At 41.6% G+C, this 19,182-nt stretch overlaps 1 protein-coding gene across 2 annotated transcripts in view; it reads left to right on the top strand.

Moving 5' to 3' along the window:
- The window catches only part of agbl4 (AGBL carboxypeptidase 4), a 270,269-nt gene that overhangs the window by 232,154 nt on the left and 18,933 nt on the right, over positions 1-19,182 (top strand). For both annotated transcript variants that reach the window (XM_071487762.1, XM_071487763.1), the window contains 3 exons: positions 6,876-6,965; positions 8,368-8,482; positions 9,847-9,958. In XM_071487762.1, the coding sequence (XP_071343863.1) occupies positions 6,876-6,965; positions 8,368-8,482; positions 9,847-9,958 (317 nt within the window). The remainder of the gene's footprint in view (positions 1-6,875; positions 6,966-8,367; positions 8,483-9,846; positions 9,959-19,182) is intronic.

The raw sequence follows: 19,182 nt of genomic DNA, 5'->3' as shown, positions 1-19,182 counted from the left end.
CATTGCTAGTTAATTGTTAAATGGCAGATAATATTTTACTGTGGCACAGACTGCTTACTTGACTTTTGTACTTTCACCCTAAAAAATGAACTCATCCATATCAGTGTGGCCATCATGTCATACTGTCTTGATGTCCATTAATGTTTTTTGTGCGATGTTTGTCTTTGTATGTGTGTTTTTGTATAGACTGGCTGCATATCAGTTTCCCTGTAAGGGGCAAAAAAGATGCATTGAACTTTGAACTTAACCTCTCACCTTGCTGCTGTGATGTAGACGTGTACTCCAGAATCTGCCGGTGTGCTGTGACATCACTGCTGGATGTGGTTACAGGTGCAACGAAGCACACTTCTGACCACGGCCATTAGAGGTGAAATAGAGGTTGAGACGTCAGTGGCACACTGCTCTTCAGCCTGGTGTTAAGTTACTTTAGTGCTTTGCTGTGTTTATACTAGTACATGACTCTGCTGCTTAAATTCAATTTTATGACAGAAATTTTAATACCCTACGAAAAATAGGGTAATCCTCATTTAGTTTATTATTGTCCTGGTGTATCCACATGAGTACTCATTTGTGACACTAACAGGACCAGAGCTGACAATAATAGCAGTCTGCTCCATGGTCAATGATGGCCAAAGGCCTGCATCTCACCACCACTTCTCCCTATTAACATAATTAGAAAGCCCTTCAGCTCAGGCTTGAATGCTGATGTCTGGCTAGCACCTTGTTTAGGACAAAACGTTTCCCCTCCTTCCCTCCATCAGCGTGTCTCCCTTTGTCACTCTGTCACTTCTGTCGTCTGTGACCTCCACTGTCATCACAGCTGCCCTTGAGGAGCAGAAATCTCTCCATTTCACAGGGACCAGCCATAAGGGGGCTTGATTGCGGCAAATTGATCCATAATCACACAGCGCTCAGAGCTTTTTATCCTGCCGCCTCTTCATCTCCACTTAAGAGGCCTGCCGTTGGCGTATTTACATGCTGTCTTCTCAAGGGTTTCCTCTGCTCGTGCTCTTCTTTCTGTCTCTTTTTTTTTACTCTCTCTCTCATTTTTTTCTGTATTTCTCTGTCTCTTTCTATCCTTCATTCCCTCTGTGACTCTCCCAATTTTCTTTTCTCTCCTTCTTTCTGTCCCTCCCCTTTCTGTGTGGACGTGATGCCAATCAACATGGTCATTGTAGTCCTTTACATCGGCCTGCTCTTTCTCTCTCTTTCTTTCTCTCTCTCTCTATCTCACGCTCACACACGCACACAAACAAACACAGACACACACACACATGCTCAGAAACACCTCTAACCATCACACATCTGCTTCTGATTTCTCTCTTCAGTTACATCCACATCCTAGATAGCTATGATGGCCAAGGAGACAGAGCAGAAGTGAAGGATATGAGTAGAGGACAGGGTGAGGTGACTTGACCCAACAGATGCTATGGAGTGGTATCATCCACAATGTCTATCCGCTCACCTTTGTCTCACTTGCATCTTTCTCCTTCTCTACTTTCCATCTGTCCAGCTCAGTGTTGCTTTATTGGCATGACTATTATTATAATTATGGTACATATACAGTATGTACATATTGCTACAGCAGGTTGAGCAAGTTTTGCACTTGAATTACAATAATTAATAATGAACAAAAAAGATGAAACCAATGATTTACGACTATATACCATACAAAATAGTATACTATAAACTATACTACACAGCTACATTACCAGGGCTGTAGTATCTGTCTGTGTTTTTGAAAGAAAAACTAAGCTTTAGCCAACAAAAATAGTAGTATTCAGTATTTCCCTACCAGATTTTTACTCCAGTATGTCAAAACAGTTACACAACCAGTATATAGAAAGTATAACTGAACAGTGAGCAAAATTAATAAAATGAAAATATAGACTATTTGGTAGGTTAAGGAACTTTTACATTCTGTCTGTGGCTCTGTTCATTACTATACTAGAATGAAAGACAAGGTTTTTCTGCTTCCCTTCCTTCTTTATTCAGGTCTGTCTCACTGTTTGCTCTCTCTGTCGCCCCTTCACTGTCCTCTGTCTTTTAATCAGTCATCCTCTGTATCTTTGTCCGTCTACCTGTCTGTGTAAATATCCTTTCCTCAGCGGCCTTATTTCTCAGTAATTTCAGGTGTTCAGAGAAAACACCATGGCACCATTTCATGAGAATTAGCAATGTTTGCGCAGGGGCTCAATTCCCCCTCCCACCCTGAGAGTTTAGCTGTGTAATGTGTTAAGTGACGGGGGATGTTTTATGAATGTGTGAGGAGGCCTTGGCAGTGCCCCTGCCTTCCCACAATAAGATGAGCTGAATAAATCTGCGACACGCCACAGGCTCTGCAGCACCTACAGACACACACACACACACACACACACACACACATGCTCATGCACAAATTTTTAAGTCAGGGACCTGGTCAATTCCTGGGGAAGAAAACAGCATCATAAAACTCTTATCACTTTAGAGCCCTCCGCACTTCAGCGCATATCCCCATCCCTCTCTGTCTCTCTTTTTCTTCCTTCTTTCTTCCTCTCTCTTCATTTGTCCTTGAGGTGGGCAGAGTGGGTGGTGTCAGCGGGTGGGGCGAGGGGGGTGTGAAGAGGTGCAGAGCTTTGACGCTTGTTGGGGCTCACTCAGCTGGGCAGTACACGGTACTGCATCTCGTCCCAAGGCTCTGTATAAATTCAACGCCAGTGACAATTTACAGCTCGCGCCCATCCTCGATATGACGCACTGAGCAGGGCGCCAAGCGTGTCTTGTTGCCATCTCACCAAAGTGAGGCTAATTTATTACAGTGTAAAACCCACAGAGCAGAGAGAAGGGGGAGACAGAGATATAGAGAGGCCTTGGTTTGAGAGTTCTGGTATAATGTGGTATAAAGCTGTGGCCAGTGTGACATTGTTTTTTTTTTTATTGTATCACTGTGCAGTATATACCCTCTCTATAGTGTGCCAAAGATTTTAGATACCCATATTTCATCTGGTTTTATATAAAATCTAAGACACTATTTAGTGTCCAGTAAGATTACTGTAGTCATGCAGTTTAGTGCCAGTCTTAAAATTGTCCTTCAGCCTTCCATCTCAGAAAGTTTGGACAACAATGAGATTAAAAAAGTAAGCAAAATGTGCCTCTTCTCAAATCACATTTACTGTTAAAGTGGGGAAATGTATTTAAATATATTCCATGAGCCTTCAAGAAGGTCTTGACACGGCTTTCTTTGTACCTGCTGAAGAAGAATGATGAAGAAGATCTCAGGTAATTACATCATGTCACAACTTATGAGACTGAGCCGAAAGTTCCCGGTACTGCTGTCACAGAAAGAGCTGACCAGCACAATCAGGACTGACCTTCAGAATCCATTAGATTTATGTTGTTTTTTGCAGGCACTTTTCTTCTCTCCAGTAATTTACATATTTATCAGAGCTGATCGTAGTTTGACATCCTTTAATTTTTTATTTCCTCCTGGCAAGCTGCAAGAGAATGTGCAGTAATGTGCGGTACAGTGCAGCGCGTGACTTTGGCAGGTGAGAAATATGCTGAGGGAGCACTTTGATTTGGAAGTGTGGGCATAAATTTTGCCTCTGCTGCTTTCACTCACTCATTGTCACATCCACCCACAAACCCAACCCCCACCCCACCCGCTCAGGCCTCCGCCCACTTACTGTAACATACACCTCAGTTCTGTTATAAACACGTTCTCTCTCTCACTTCATTTCTTTCTCTCTATCCCTCTCTTCCTAATTCTTATGTGTTTTCAGTCATGTTCTGTAACAGGCCCAGAGAGGCCTGTGATGGAGTCAAGTCAAAGAGGATCTTAAATGACCTCTCAGAAGCAGTTACTACCACACCAGCTTGATTGTAATGAATATATTTAGATGCCTGGCATATGAATACTTTAAAGGACGGATTATATTGTGTATAATTCATTATTTGTAATAGCTTGTAATAAAATAGTATATGTTAACTGTGCGTTTGAGAACAGAGAAGAAGATAGGTTAGTTAAGCAATTGATTAATCGAACTATTTTGATAATAATGAATAATCATTAGTCATTTATCAAGTACAAATATAAAAAATTTGCTGGTTCCAGCCTCCCTTAAGTGTGTTTTTCTTTTTTATGTCAATGTAAAATGGAACATCTTTGCGTTTTGGACTACTTTAGTAATATGCTCAGCACAGCACAAATAAGGCATTTAGACATATCACCATGTGATTTGGGAAACTGTGCTGAGCATACTTTACCATTTTCTGTATTTTCAAACACTAAATAATTAATCAACTAATCAAAAATATAATCAGCAGATAATCAATAATTTAAATAATTGTTAGTTGCAAGCCTAATGTACACAAATGTAATGCAAACCCAGTATTCATAAATTAACTGTCAGTGATGTTGGTTTGACATTCAGCTCAGCGTTCGACATGGGAGGCATTTATAGCTGAAACACTGCTGTTCTCTGTTGTTCTTCCCTCCTCCAACAATTTCTAAAAAAGCTTTACCAGGAAAGACAGTTAGATCATTTGTGTTGCCGTAGAAAGCTACATTTCAGTCTAATCCCTTGTCTTCTCTTATCTCTTATACTTCTGTCTCTTGTTCCACCCCACCACCACCCTCCTCCCTCCCCCCTCCTGCTGATCTCTACTGACACCTTGAGGTCGGGAGATGCTGCTGCAGGGCTGCCTTCTAGAGGCTCAACCAAAACTTGACCCTAACCTTCATGTTTTATGTCACCCACACCCTAGCCAAAATGTGATTATCTTTTACATATAGCCTAGCTATGGTATTTTTCTCCCTCAGGTTCCCTCTGGGTGTTAGAGTGCCTATGGAATAGCAGAACTTAATTTTGTGCTACAATGCTTGGCTGGGCACAGCCAGATACAGAGGACTGCAGAGATACAGACACATAAACACAACAACTACTTGGGGAGCATTTGTGGGAGCCCTGAGGAGACATAGTCACACACACACACACACACACACACACACACAGAGAGAGAGAGAGAGAGAGAGAGAGAGAGAGAGAGAGAGAGAGAATGATGTGGGATAAACAGTGGATCCATTGTAAGCTCCAGGAGCCTGCTGGAAGAGATTGTTTTGATGAAGCAGCAAGGGCACACTAGCACTGAGACTAAATGTAGCATGGCCACGATGGTTGAATTCCCCAACAGTCGGGACCTTGGCAGCTGCCTCTGGTTTGGCTTACGACTTTCTGGGTTCTTGGTTTGACTGTAGGGAGAACAGTTGTGTGTATAAGTCTGCCTATGCCTTTTGCTTTTAGCTTTGCACTCTACAATGTGTGTGTTTTTGAGTGTGTGTTCTGTGCTGTTTTATCAGGAGCCTGTGTGGTGGCCTGGGGTCGAGGCCAAAGTAGAATTTCTAAGTGATGGAATTTCACAGCCACCGAGCACCCAGCGGCCGGCCAAACCACAAGCACTCACATTTACAACAAACGGCCTGCCCCGCTCTGCAGAGACCTGAATGGCAAAGCCATTTGTCTCTGTGAAGGGCAGAGGGAGAGAAAAGCGAAATAAAATCAGAGGGAGAGTACTTAAATGGAACAACACTTTTTTTTTGTTTACGACCCCTAACCACTCAAACAGACGCATGTGTACACACACACTCACACAGAAGTGCACACACGCCACTCTGAGGCTAAATTGGAATTAAGGAGAAGGAAAGGTGCATAGCCTGTTGCTAATTAGCATTTTCTCTGCTCAGCAGAAGAAGGTGGAAGAATCGATAAGATATTAAGTTTGTGTATAGCAATGAGGCACACAATCACTTTCATCCATTAGCAACAGCAGATTAGAGAAGAAACACTGGCCAAGAAAAGAGCAAAATTTGACCTCTGTGGGTTTAAACTGGGCTAGAAATGCAGAATGAAAACTGCTTGTTTTTTTGTTATTTAGCCTCTCTATTGTACCTAAGGGCCTCTACTTAAGGAACGTTAACAAGAATGATTCTCAACATATGAGGTTCATATAAGCTCTTGCAATTGAAGGTTGAAGAATAAAGCATTCTCTGTCTTTTTGATCCTGGCTTCAAATACACCATAGGCCATCTCTGGAATTTACCCTCAAACATTTCACAGCAGGGATTCAATAATAAATGTAAACACTTGAGATCATTCTTCTGTAATTCAAAGTTTCAGATGGAATCATTAATATCACCAGAATGCAGAAAATAACATCTAACCTCTGAATCATTTTTAAGGGGAGTATCTAAGCCTCTCACTTTGTTTTAGAAAATCTCTCCATTTCAACATCCTCAGGTTTGAGAATTATGTTAAAAGGTTTATTAACATTTATTTATGCAAAAAAAATCGTAAAGTGCCTGGAAATGCTCAAGAAAAGTATCTAGGTCCAATTCATCTGTCCACCATGCCCTCCAAAGCAGAGTGAGAGCAGAGGAAGGACAGGAGTGTCTAGCCAGAGAAAAGTCTTCATCCAGACCTGAAGACTTAACTCAAAGAAGTCCTCTATCAGGTCACACCTGTTGCTGGCTGACCCCAACCTCCGTAGATGTATAATTCACCTTGCTTGTTAGATATTCTGTGCTGTGTATTGGTTTGATGTTTGATTCATGTGTGTCTGGCCAGGTCAGTGTGTAATTTGACCCAGCCTCCCACACTGGACTGTACTATGCTACTTATATATCTAACTCAGATACCAACTTAAAATTGTAATATTTTATTCTAAGGCTGAGTTTTTAGGATTATAGTGCACATGTCTCCTAGAACTTCTGTACATTAACAAAAACATCTCTGTCTCCCTGTGACACCCTGTCTTTACCTTTCTTTACACCTTTCCTCTCTTACCTTTCTCTCCCTTCCTCCCCCTCTCTCTGACTCCCCACCCCCACCACCCCACAGACCACCTGAGTCCAGAGAGGGAGAAGAAGCTGGTCTTTCTTACAGCTCGTGTCCACCCTGGAGAGTCTCCTGCCTCCTTTATCTGTCAAGGTAAAGTTTTAATGTCGGGTCAATGCCCTATTTCATTGGATCGATTTAGATGCTGCACCTCTGCTCTGTGTGTTGTTTGGTAGTCGATAACCATATGTTAGAGTTTATGATATGTTGTTTTTTAATGAATCTGGAGGAGACAAAAATTACATTTATGTGTCATAACATCTCACATGGGACAACATGACACAGGCAGTTGGTATTCACTTTCACAAGAAAGGACAAATCCTTGCTGTATAAAGCACTGAAAGTGAAAAAAATAAGTCATCTTCTCTGACTGTGGCTTTCTCCAGAGCCACAGGTGACACAATCCAACTCTTTTCACAAGACTGAGTATGCTCCATGATAAATGAACTTCAGGTATAATACCCATCAATTAATATTTAGAATTTCTCCTGTTCAAATATTCTTAAGACAGATGCTCTGAGCCTAAGTTGTCTGAAAGTGACTAGAATAGATATAAGAACCTGTGTCTCTATAAAATTCCTCAGAAAAAACAGTCTGAGGATATCATAGAAGTTGTATTGTCTTCGCTACTGAGCTCCGCTAACTCAAAACTAATAACACAGTTTGAAAAACTGAGAACCTTTGGGAAATTGTCTCCTTGTTTAGTAGAACTACCTAAAAGACAATTTTAGCAGGATTTAATGACTCTTTTGCTTCCTTTCCTCCTGCTCAGACTGAGGTGAGTGGGCAGGTTCATTCCTTCTGGGTCCCACTTCCTTTTTTATGGGTAGCAGGTCTGAAAAGGGGACGGGTGGTCTGATAGAGGGACAGAGGGCATGGCAAATACCTTTAGCAGTGGTCCCTGTCCAAAACTTTGGTCTTCACTAAGATGGACGGAGGAAAGTCTATTATCATTAACGAGGTGCAAAGATGGTGTTTTTGCGGAAGGATCTATCTATCTATCTATCTATCTATCTATCTATCTATCTATCTATCTATCTATCTATCTATCTATCTATCTATCTATCTATCTATCTATTTATCTATCTATCTATCTATCTATCTATCTATCTATCTATCTATCTAATCTACCTACAATGTCTGACTGTGTTTGTGTGCTTCAGAGTGTGTGTGTGCATCATCATGAATCAGATGAGTTGGCTTCTAGCCCGCTGTGCGCTGTCTGTTTTTCCAGCGCCGTCAGCTCCATTCCATTTGTATCGATTTAGGCTTGACGTCCCCTATTCCTCCCCTGATTCTGATGATGCCCCCTCGCTGTCCTTCCTCCTCCTTTTGTTTCTCAAAACTCAATTAACTGCCAGCCTGTCTTTGGTTTTCTATTCATGTCTCTTTCCCTCTGTGTGTGTGTGTGGGTTTGTGTGTGTGTGTGTGTGTGTGTGTGTGTGTGTGTGTGTGTGTGTGTGTGTGTGTGTGTATGTGTGTGTGTGTTTGAAAGGTGTGATTGACTTCCTGGTGAGCCAGCATCCTGTGGCTCAGATCCTGAGAGATCACGTGATCTTCAAGATTGTCCCTATGCTAAATCCTGATGGGGTCTACCTGGGCAACTACAGGTACACACACACACACACACACACACACAGACACATACCACACACATGTTTTAATTCTTAATTTGAATGCATTGCCATATTAAATAGAATTCACACATTACATGGTTTTATATCCTGCTACGTGGGATTATACCCTCTTAACTTCACCTTTAGGGAGCTTAATGAATTCATATAGCTCTCAGCAGTGCATTTGTTCGAAGATCGTATTTGGCTGTAGGGCTGCTCTCTTTGCCAGTCTCTCTGTCCATCCTCTCCTCCTCTCTGTCTTTAACACTATTGCTGCAGCTCCGTGGGCATCCTCCTCTACTCTATTTTCCTCTCTTGCCTTTCCCTTCTTCATAATTGCCTTTTACTTAATAGGCTCAGCCCCAGGAATACTAATGCACACTGAGATAAGCATCAGCAGCTTCCCCCCAGTGTGTTTGTGAGTGCCATCTAGTGGTGGAGCCTCTCCACTGCCTGCAAAAATACTTCAAGGGAATCCCAGTTGCTTGCCAGCACTTGACAATCTCTATAATATTGTTCACTTTGATTGGTGACTGCTTAAAGGCTATTTTCATTAGCTTGCATTCAGAGTGAGTGGCGATGAGTAGCATATTGACAGAAGGTGAATGGTGATGGTCCTCACCTCACCAAGTACATGTGCTCATTCCTACATATGCTCTCCATCTCCTCCAGTGTCTCTCACACACAAACAAACACACAGAGACAGGCACACAGGTACCACACAGCCATCCCAGCAGGAACCAGTGCAGAGCAGACTGGAGAGGGTACATGCAGAGCAAAGAATCAATGACAGTTAACCTGGGATGAGTATTTTGTTCATGGCTGGCTGCTTTCCTCAGTTGCTCTACAGTATTAGTAACTCCTGTGTCATTACCAAGGGCTTCAGTAAATATCTATCTATCTATCTATCTATCTATCTATCTATCTATCTATCTATCTATCTATCTATCTATCTATCTATCTATTTATCTATCTATCTATCTATCTATCTATCTATGTCTGCCTGTCACTGTTCTCCCTGCATTTTATTTTAATGTTCAAATTCAAAGTGTGATAATAATGCTTTACATAGTGCTTTTATATATTCCCACAATGGAACAAAAAAGTACCTAACAAACCCACAATGCCATGTGTCAAAAAACAATAATTCTTGAGTCCTTTGTTGGTGTGTTGCTACATATATTGGCTATTACCAATACCAACTGTCGATCAATGGAATAGTCGTAAACTCTTGAAAGAACTTTTACGTGCCACTCTTAAAAACATTGTTCCATAGCGTTAGTAGTGGTCAACCACTCCACAGGTAACCTTCATTTTCAATATGTTTTCTGTGTGTGTGTGTGTATGTGTTTGTACAGGTGTTCTCTGATGGGCTTCGACTTGAATCGCCACTGGCAGGATCCCTCTCCTTGGGCCCACCCCACGCTGCACGCTGTCAAACAGCTCATAGTGCAGATGAACCAAGACCCGGTGAGCGAGCACACACACACACACACACACACACACACACACACACACACACACACACATTCTCCACATTATTCACTTCACCACAGTAATGTCTACTGGTCCCAAGAACAGTTTTCTTTCACCCTGTATGGCTCAGCATGTTTCTCCAATTTGTTTAGGGTGTGTGCACTGGGGGCATGGATAGGCCAGTCAGCACCACTAGAATGTCAGCTATGTTCTCCTGGCCATTCAAAACATATTACTGAAGCAAGTCCCTATGCTTTCAGTCTCTACTGTAACTTTTTCCTCCTCCAGTTTCAGTGTTTCAGTCAGAGGAACGCTACACAGGCAGGCCAGGGATTTTTCTCTTTGTTCCTGATGTTAATTATAAGCAGAGCGGCAGGTTGGTGGGATTACTGAAGGTCAGTGTGTGTCCTGGGAATACTCTGCCCTTTTGTACACTCCTCTAATCCTGATAAGAGAGGGAGCGGGCTTGGGCGGGATGCAGGGCAGGCCAGAGATGGGGTGAAGCGCGGGGCTGGCATCGGGCAGATTAACCTTTTCCCCTGGCGCTGACACACTGATCGATAGACTCTGTCATGGCAGGGTGATCCACTCATGCCTGTCGTTCACACACGCTCTCTCTCACACACACACACACACACACACACGCACTCATACACACACACACACAAAACACACACACACAGCCTGAGCAAACAGACATACACGTTCAGGCTCTTGATCACACAACCACAGTATTGTACCAATGCATAGACAAGCAGGTGTTTTCAAATGCACGAATCCATGTTTCTGCTGCCAGCATGGGTATTTTCTCTCTCTCAGATGATTACTTTTAGAAATTAACTGTAATTTTTACACCATTATATAGAGCAATGGTTCCAAACATGGCGGTTGAGCCCCCCTAAAGGGATTATGGGATAAATCAAATTAAATTTAAAAAACTAAATTCTGCAACACTAATGTTTATTTCTTATTTCTTTTCTTCAAATACTGGATAATTTTACCTCTTCAGTCCTCCAAAAATTGCATATATGAAGCAAGTGACAAGAGTCCACAAATAGACTTTGCTTTGTACTAAGAGGTCAGAAGCCAAAACAAAAAGGCTGGGGACCACTGCACATTTGCAAATATGTTTAGTCTCATATACGTTGAATCGTTGCAGCCACAAGTCAACACAGTGCTATATGTGTCTTAGACCACTCATGTTGGTCTCCCTCTCTGTTGATAACCACTTGTCCTCCTGTAGGCTCCTTCCTCCCTGATGATTGCCTTCAGTCTTGCAGAGTTAATTTGGAGGCTTGGGCAACCTCTCCTTTTCTGTCTCCCTCTCGCCACAGCCAGTTAATCCCATCAGACACACTACTCATGTCTGGGGCTCCCAGATGCCAGTTTCAATGCCAACCCTGCAGCCAGGAGGCCCTGTGCTGCTGCCCTCCATTCATGCTCATCTCACACACTGGGCATAGAGTCTAATGAGGCTACCAAGGTTGGAGGGCTCTGCTAGAGGACTCCATTAACAAGAGATCGCAGCAGCCACAGCAGAACAGTCAGGCTAAGCTAGCATATGTGGCCCTTTTACTAGCTGCTCGCTGTGTGTGGTCATTTGTTGAAAAACCAAGAGACAGGAAGCTTGCTAGAATGGGAAGTAGTTTTCAATTTTCAGGTAATTTTTCATACTGTACCTTAAAGTTATGCCTAAAAATGTGACTTTACTAAGTAAGAGGTGGGTAGCTCATGAGGCCATGGGGTTAGGAGTATATAACAAAATCACACAATGCTAATAAACCCTGAAATCTTATCAGCCATTGAGGTAAGAGTTGAGAAGTTGCAATTAATCAGCAGCAAACCCTTGCTAATATAGCAAAGTAAATTTGGACAAAGAACCAGTAAAATATTACTGGTTTTACCTTTAATTTAGTACAATTCATCAGTGTGTTGCTGTAAAGTCAGAATCAAACATGGAAATGCTACTCCAACATTAGTCTGTACTACATGCTTTCCATGCTTCTGCAATATTGTTTGTGTGTCTGTAGTGTACAGCTCCCTGAGGTTCAGTAAGCCACTCACATAGGTGCAAAGCAAAATCAAGACTCACAGCAAACAAGCCTGCTATTATATCTTAAATAGAATCCCTGTTTTGTGATTTTTTGTTGTTGCTTTCAAAGGACACATACACTAATGTTAATGGTGTCTATAGGCTATAATAAATTGTAATGGGCTGTTCTTTGTTTTTTCCATGACAACAGACCCCAACATCAACATTCAAAGAACATTAAATAAATAGCTTGTTTCCTGGAGTTACAGCTTGAACCTTTAAGCAAAGTGTGGAGTAGACATGAGAATCGCATTGTGTTTCAGTGCTTTGAAACACAATAAATTTATATGAATGTTTATGATAGTTTGAATTTATATGAGACATGTTGAATTTGAATTTAACATTTAACATAAAAAACGAATCAATTTAACTTGGCCAGGACACGGAGAACAATAACCTGATATGAGAAAATTTCCACTTATGATCATGACTTTATCAGATTAAATACACAGTAATTGTAGCTTCCCCTGTAGTTTATTATCAAGCTCTCCAGAAAATCTGGGTGTTATTTCAGCATCAGTATGTTTTGATTTCTTTTCTGAACTGCATTTCAGGGAAATCCCACTGCACTCTGTAAACTCTCCTTCACTGGCAGAATAAACCTGAAGGCAAACCCAGTCACTGATCACATAATTAACTGCGTAAGGGCTAAACCACCTCATACATCTCATACAAGTTGGTCTGTGTCCACTGAAGTCTGGGCCAGATGTTGCCTGATGGGAAATTAAGTCATACATGCTGAACAAATGGTGTGGTTATACATTGTGTGGTATTTAAGAATTCTAATAATTTGGCTTCTTATCCAGCCTCTGCCAATCATTCACATTAAGATTATCTTTTATATACATCTTCATTTCAAACATGTTTAAACTCTCAGAGAACTGAAACACACAGACATTTTAATTTACAACAGAAACAACAGACTTGCATTATGTTTTTGATGGATGTGCAGCTCTATTTAGGTATCATCCCTGACAATTCATGTCCTGATATAACGGTAATAATGGTGTGTTGTCCACTGTATTTACTTTATCGTTACACATTTGGTTCTTTCAATTTCAAGTTCCAGTTTGGATTATGATTGCGTTAATTGAGCTAGAGGTGCAGCGCAAAGATTCTGTGCATCCTCATGTACAGAAATCTGACCCGGGCTTTTTGTCAGTCACCATGACTTGTTTAGATATCCCCAGTTCTATCCGTAAGGCATCATAATTCAAAGTCATATTGCCCTCCGTTTCACAAAGGAGCCCATTCAGTTTGAAATTCCATCAACCATTCTTGTGACAGACGCCCTCGAAAGTGATTCTCCATCATTGTGAATTCAGCACCACTCTCTTTCTGCTGGGAAAATAGCTTCCTTCTTCTGTTCAGGCAATAACTTCAATAACTGGCTGTGAGTTCCCAGACAAGTGCCATTTAAATCAAAGTGTGTAGCAGTTGCAATCTACACTGCATTGGTATTGATGGCTGGAAACTTTTATTTGACGAATATTTGTATATAAATTCAACACTGCTCAGAACATTAGTACTCACCTATGTTTATGTAAACTCTGGTCTAGACCAGAAATTATGTTTTAAAATCAGTGACTTAAAGTCCCATCAGCCAGCCCACTTGGAACAGTTACAGTAATATATGAATACAGAGTATGTACAGTTACAGTTTGACATCAAGGCTGACATACAGCCTGTATAAAGAGAGACTGGAAAATGACAACAAATATTCTCTCTTCAGAGGAAATGAAATCAAAGCCAACAGGTGGATCTTGGTTTGGAGGTGGAGCTCACTGAATGTACAGTGTGTTACTCCATGGCTAAAAATAGTCCCCAACAAATGCACTGTATGAGTAAATAGAGTATATGTTGGTGCCACTAAATCTTCTTCTGCTTGAGCAATGTCAGGAGGAAAAAGGAGGCGATCACTTGGCCTTTTCAAAAGACAAAAACATATATTTGTGGCCAGTTTAAAAAATTTCAGGAATCAGGAATCAGTGGGCTTGGTGGTGAGTTCCACTGAGAACCTGAACAATAGAAAGACAGACTCACATTGTTGGTTTTTTGTCTTTTCATTGGATTTGTTGACAGTAAGAAAGCTATAGAATGATGCCACTTTAATCTTTCAAATGGACTGTGGTATTTCAAAGGGTGTACCCAAAATGCATTGGTGTATGTCAGCACAATACAAATTGTCAAAGTGTCTCAAAGACTTTGATTAATTTTTAAATTTTATTATGGAACTGCCTGTCATGTGAGAGGGTCATCACCTCTTCCAGGCTCACTGAGAATCAACACCCTCTTATTGGGTCTGTGAAGCCATCTTCATCTCATCTTTTTGTCTTTTGATTTGCATAGTCAAATCCCAGCGTCTCTCACTAACCTGACCTGATAGCCGAGTGGTCAGGGCGCATACCACATGAGTACAAATGCTCTTAGCAGGCGAGTCGCCAGTGGGACTCCCGACTGGCCCGACTCTTTCCTGCATGTCATTCCCCCTCTCTCTGTCCCTTTCCTGTCACTCTGTACTGTCCTGTCAAGTAAAGGCACAAAATGCCCAAAATATCTAAAGGGTAAGTCTGATGTTATTTCTGCCATTTTTTCAGCCAACAATAACTGTATTTTTTGATCACTACAACAGATGTTTATCTTGAACTATCCCCACCACAGTATTTCCAATTTCTGGGACAAGCTCCCCGTCAATCAGATGTCATGTTCAGGCACAAGCACACATGTTTACACCACTTTGGTATAAACTACACCACACTGTGTTACTCATTATGGCGTAATATGTCAAACAATGAAAAGGTACGGCTCTTTCAGCTGTTTCTAAAAGTTTTTAAGCAACAGTGGAGTTATTTGGCACTGAGGGACTAGCTGTATCAGGCTGTCAAAATCAACAAATAGTAGCTATTAAAAGGATAAATTAATTTGATGGAGTGAATATTGGGGTTACATTCATCAGGTTACAAGAAACAGGAATCCACTGAGATGCCGATGTTGCACTGTGGCTACTGAGTGAGTAATAAGACAATTATTTGCTACCATGTAAACTATATGAGAAGATGTTAAGCTGATAGTAAATCAAAGTTTTGTTGGTGATTTTGGTCCAGCATTGCTTAATACAGCTTTAAAGCAACCATGAACATATTATTCACATCATAAATTCAATGTGAAATGTAAAACAGAGGTGTGATCGAGTACAGCCATGGTGTGAAAGACAACTAAGCATTTGCTTATAAGTTGGCTGTAACCTTCCTCTCCATCCATCTGAAGGCGAGCTTGCTCAAGCTGTTTCATAAAATTCCATCATTTACCATCTGCGGCTGAACATTGGTCAGCGGGGAAAATGGCTGAAAGAGTCAGTGATGCAAGGAGCTATAATCTGTTCCCAAGCTACCCTGTTGTTTGTTTTGAAAAGAGAGAAATGGAGAGGGAGGGAAAAAAAGGAAAAGAGACCAAAGAAACAAATGGACCCATCTCCTTCCTAAAGTGTTGCTTTTCCAGCTCATTTATCAAAAGCAGAAGAAGAATTCTTTTTGATTGGCTGATTACCAGGAGCATTCATCACTGGTCGGCGTATCCCCACCAATTTGACACTGCCATTTTGGATAATTTGTTAAGAATGACAAAGAGGTCATTGTTGCCTTGGCTTCTTTTTGACCTTTTTAATATTAGAAAATTAATTTTCTATCTGAAACAAATGTATTAGGTCCTGTCACAGCACCTAGATGAATTTTGCACCTTGAAATCCTCCCTAATGCCCTCCTTCTGTGACTTCTACAGCCCTACACTAAAGTCTCTCTCTTTCTCTGTCTCTCTTTCTTTGTTCAACAGTCAGATCTGCCTTATGTGTGAAGCTGAGGGTCTGTGTGTGTGCGCATGTGTGTGTTTTGTGTGTATTTGTGTCTTTTTCTCTGCCTCCCTGTCTTCTCTCTCCTCTCTCTGTGTGCGTTAAAATGTCCTTTGGTGTCAGCCAACCATTTCTGATCCATTTCTGAGATTTACGGCCAATTTTTCCCCATCATCGCTGCGTCGTTTCAATCCCTCCATCATCCCTCTCTTTATTCTCCCTCCGTTGGAAGCTGAATTGTCTGCTTTTCACAGGAAGATACAGATGAAGCTCTCACACTGGCAATTTTTATGCTTTTTTTTTCAACTTAGTTCAATTTTTTTTTTTTACATATTTCAAATTATTTTTTCAATACCTCCCCTCTTTCTCTTTTTTCTGTCTTTTCATATCACCTCTTTTTGTCTCTACCTATTAGCCTCCTTTTATTCTCCTTCTCCTTTTTCTCCTGGCAGGCCACACCAACAGATGTGGCAGCTTATGTGGCACTAACAGGCACGAAGCAGAGGGCTGCCTGTGCCCGTTCAGCCTGATTACAAGTCACCTCTGTGTTCATAAACAGACAAATACCGCCATCAATTTGAGAGCACAGTGCAGACTGGGGGGGGAGAGGGCAAGGGAGGGGGGAGAAAATCAGAGAGACAGAGACAGACGGAGGCAGAGTTTTGTGTCATTTACTCTCGTCCATGAAGCAGGTCATGCCATCTGCCATGTTCTGTCACTGCTACATCATTAGAGGGTCATTGACCATGTGGCCCCGTGACCTGAAGTGGCTTCTCTAACTAATGAAATGTTAGATGGAGTTTTACAGTGTATAAGTGATATGAGGAAAAGTTTGACCCAGTATGAATATTTGATGCTGACTCGGTTCCACAAATTCATACCTAGGTGGCTCCATAGGAGACATAGAGACAGGAATAGATTAGTATTATGCATTGCTCAAAGGCACTTCATCGGTCATTGTGTAGGGAATTGAGAATTTTTCCACACGTTCACTACCCGTATTTTACCAGTTGACCTGGGGTTGGAACTGACTTTCCACTAAATCCCTCTTCTGGGCAGATTGTCCAGTCATAGCCTAGTAACTAGGCATGGCAGGTCAAGCAAGGTTAAGGTAATGGGCCTTAGTTAAAGTAATACTTCCGTATATGAAGAGTTGGGATGATGGTTTCCTTTTTCACCCTCTCTACCACCAGAAACACAAAAGTTGAATTGTAAGAACTTAAATCAGTTGTAAACATGAGCATGTCCACTAAAACTACAGTTTTAATTTCAGGGCCAGTGGCATTTCACACTACATTATATACTGGGTTAATGGGTTATGTCAGTGTTACATCTTAAAAAGTCAGCTGGAGACAGTGTTTTCAACAACAACAGCTAGTTATAGCTAGCTAGTAATAGCTAGTTAGCTAGCTTCAGCTAGCGAGTTGTCATTTTCAGCTGACAAACCTGTCTCCAGCTACAGTTGAGAGGCCTGCCTCTTTACAACTTCAGTCTGAAATCAAGGACCGTAGGAAATCTGACACTGTTATTCCAGTAAATTTCATACAGTTTGTGCCTTGCAAGGACAAAAAAGCTTGAAAGATGTAGCAACAGTAACTAAGGGTGCAGGACATCCCTCCAGTTCCAGGCCTTCTTTTCCAACTCATAGGATATTGCTTCTTAGTTTAAAGCTCAGATGGATCTATCACATGGAAAAACCCATGTCACTGCTATCACAGGTATTATAGGCAACATTTTCATGCTGAATAATATGCATCACGCAGGTTGTAAGTTCAACTTTTTTCTCCTGAACAAGCAGCAGTTTCCCTTCTCCTCAAAAGGCATGCTCCTGCTGATGCCAAGAGCTTTATTCAGGAGCTTGTAATCCTGCTTCTATCAGCTCCTTTTCCATTCCATGTAGAGATAAGCCCGGCATTTACGGCCCTCACCGCACCCCCGCACCCTGCTCTAATTAATATGCAGGAGATAAGTACTTGTCTGACAAAATTCATTCATTTGACCTTCTAGGTTTTACAATAAACTGTTTGCGGCCGCTGCAAGTTCACCACAAGTTGAGAGTTCCCAGGAGTTTCTGCAGCGAGATGGGGCTTTTGGTTCTCTGTGAGAGGTTTAATTTGGACAGCTCGCTCTCCCCCTCTGTTTCCCTCTCTCACTCTCTCAAATTGTCTTCTGACTTTCATTCGGCAGTCTCTGTTTCTTAATTGCCCCTAATTGCTTAATTACAATTTCAAATGAACAATTCTGGAGGTCAGAGCGGGTTGTTAATTGAAGCATCAATCACAGTGGTGGGGCCTTCAGAACCATCTCAGTCTGATTGACAGGGCATTAACTGAGTATTGTAGTAAGCCTGGACATGACATTGTGGGGGCTCCATGGCTGTTTTACTGTGACTGCTGCTGCTGCTACTGTCCTTCACATGATGCTGTGAAGGAGAAACCTTCTGGGTTAGAATCAGGACAAGGACAGACTAAGCTGGATCTGTGTTCTCCCTTAAGTAGACTGGTGGATTTGTCTGTTGTCCACATGCTACACTGTATGGGCTGTTTTCATGTTTAGGCAAGGCATCCTAGTTCCAATTAATGCAAAAGTAAGCAGTGCTGGAGAGAGACTGTTGATATTTGAACTCAACAGCAAAAGAAATATACCCCTCCCTCCAGTGCTCCTCAGAAGCTCTCCTTCCTGAATTCATGGACACACATTGCCAAAGCAGTGATACAGTGGTGGAATTCAGAGTGCAGAAGTGGATACGCTTTCTCATAGCTGAATCAAAACATGACATAACACAAAACAACTAGAGAGTGTTAGTTTGTTTTTTAAAAACCTACAGTGACAGAGAGGACTGTGGGTTTGTAGCTAAGCTAACAAAGAAGGTAACGTCATAGCATTTCAAATTATATAATCCACTGTACTAACAAAATTTTTGCACATTATACGGATAGAGAACATGATACAGAGGAAACTGCATCTACAGTTGCTGCTGCAAAGGTAACAGGCAGAGAAGAAGAGACAGTTTCTCATAGCCAGCACACCAGCTGCAGACAGCGATACTCACAACTCTCGTGTTACTAAAACTAACATCACACCAACAACACATCTTGGCAAACTAGAAAAGAAGTAATTTAATTATACTGAACACACAAATGTGACACTAGTACCTGCTTGCTAACTAATCAGTCGGGGTTAGCTATAACAAACATTAGCAAATGAGAGAAAACAATACTGACCTCTTGGCAAAGCTGTTACCCCCCTGTCAAGTAGAAACAGAGTAAACTCCGTATGGCT

The sequence above is a fragment of the Trachinotus anak genome, unplaced genomic scaffold (genome assembly GCF_046630095.1).
Source record: "Trachinotus anak isolate AG129_WGS33_773 ecotype Australia unplaced genomic scaffold, CSIRO_AGI_Tana_v1 ptg000010l, whole genome shotgun sequence".
In the NCBI taxonomy this organism is placed as follows: domain Eukaryota; kingdom Metazoa; phylum Chordata; class Actinopteri; order Carangiformes; family Carangidae; genus Trachinotus; species Trachinotus anak.
The sequence above is the reverse complement of the archived record's forward strand: the minus strand, read 5'-3'. Positions and strand labels throughout refer to the sequence as shown.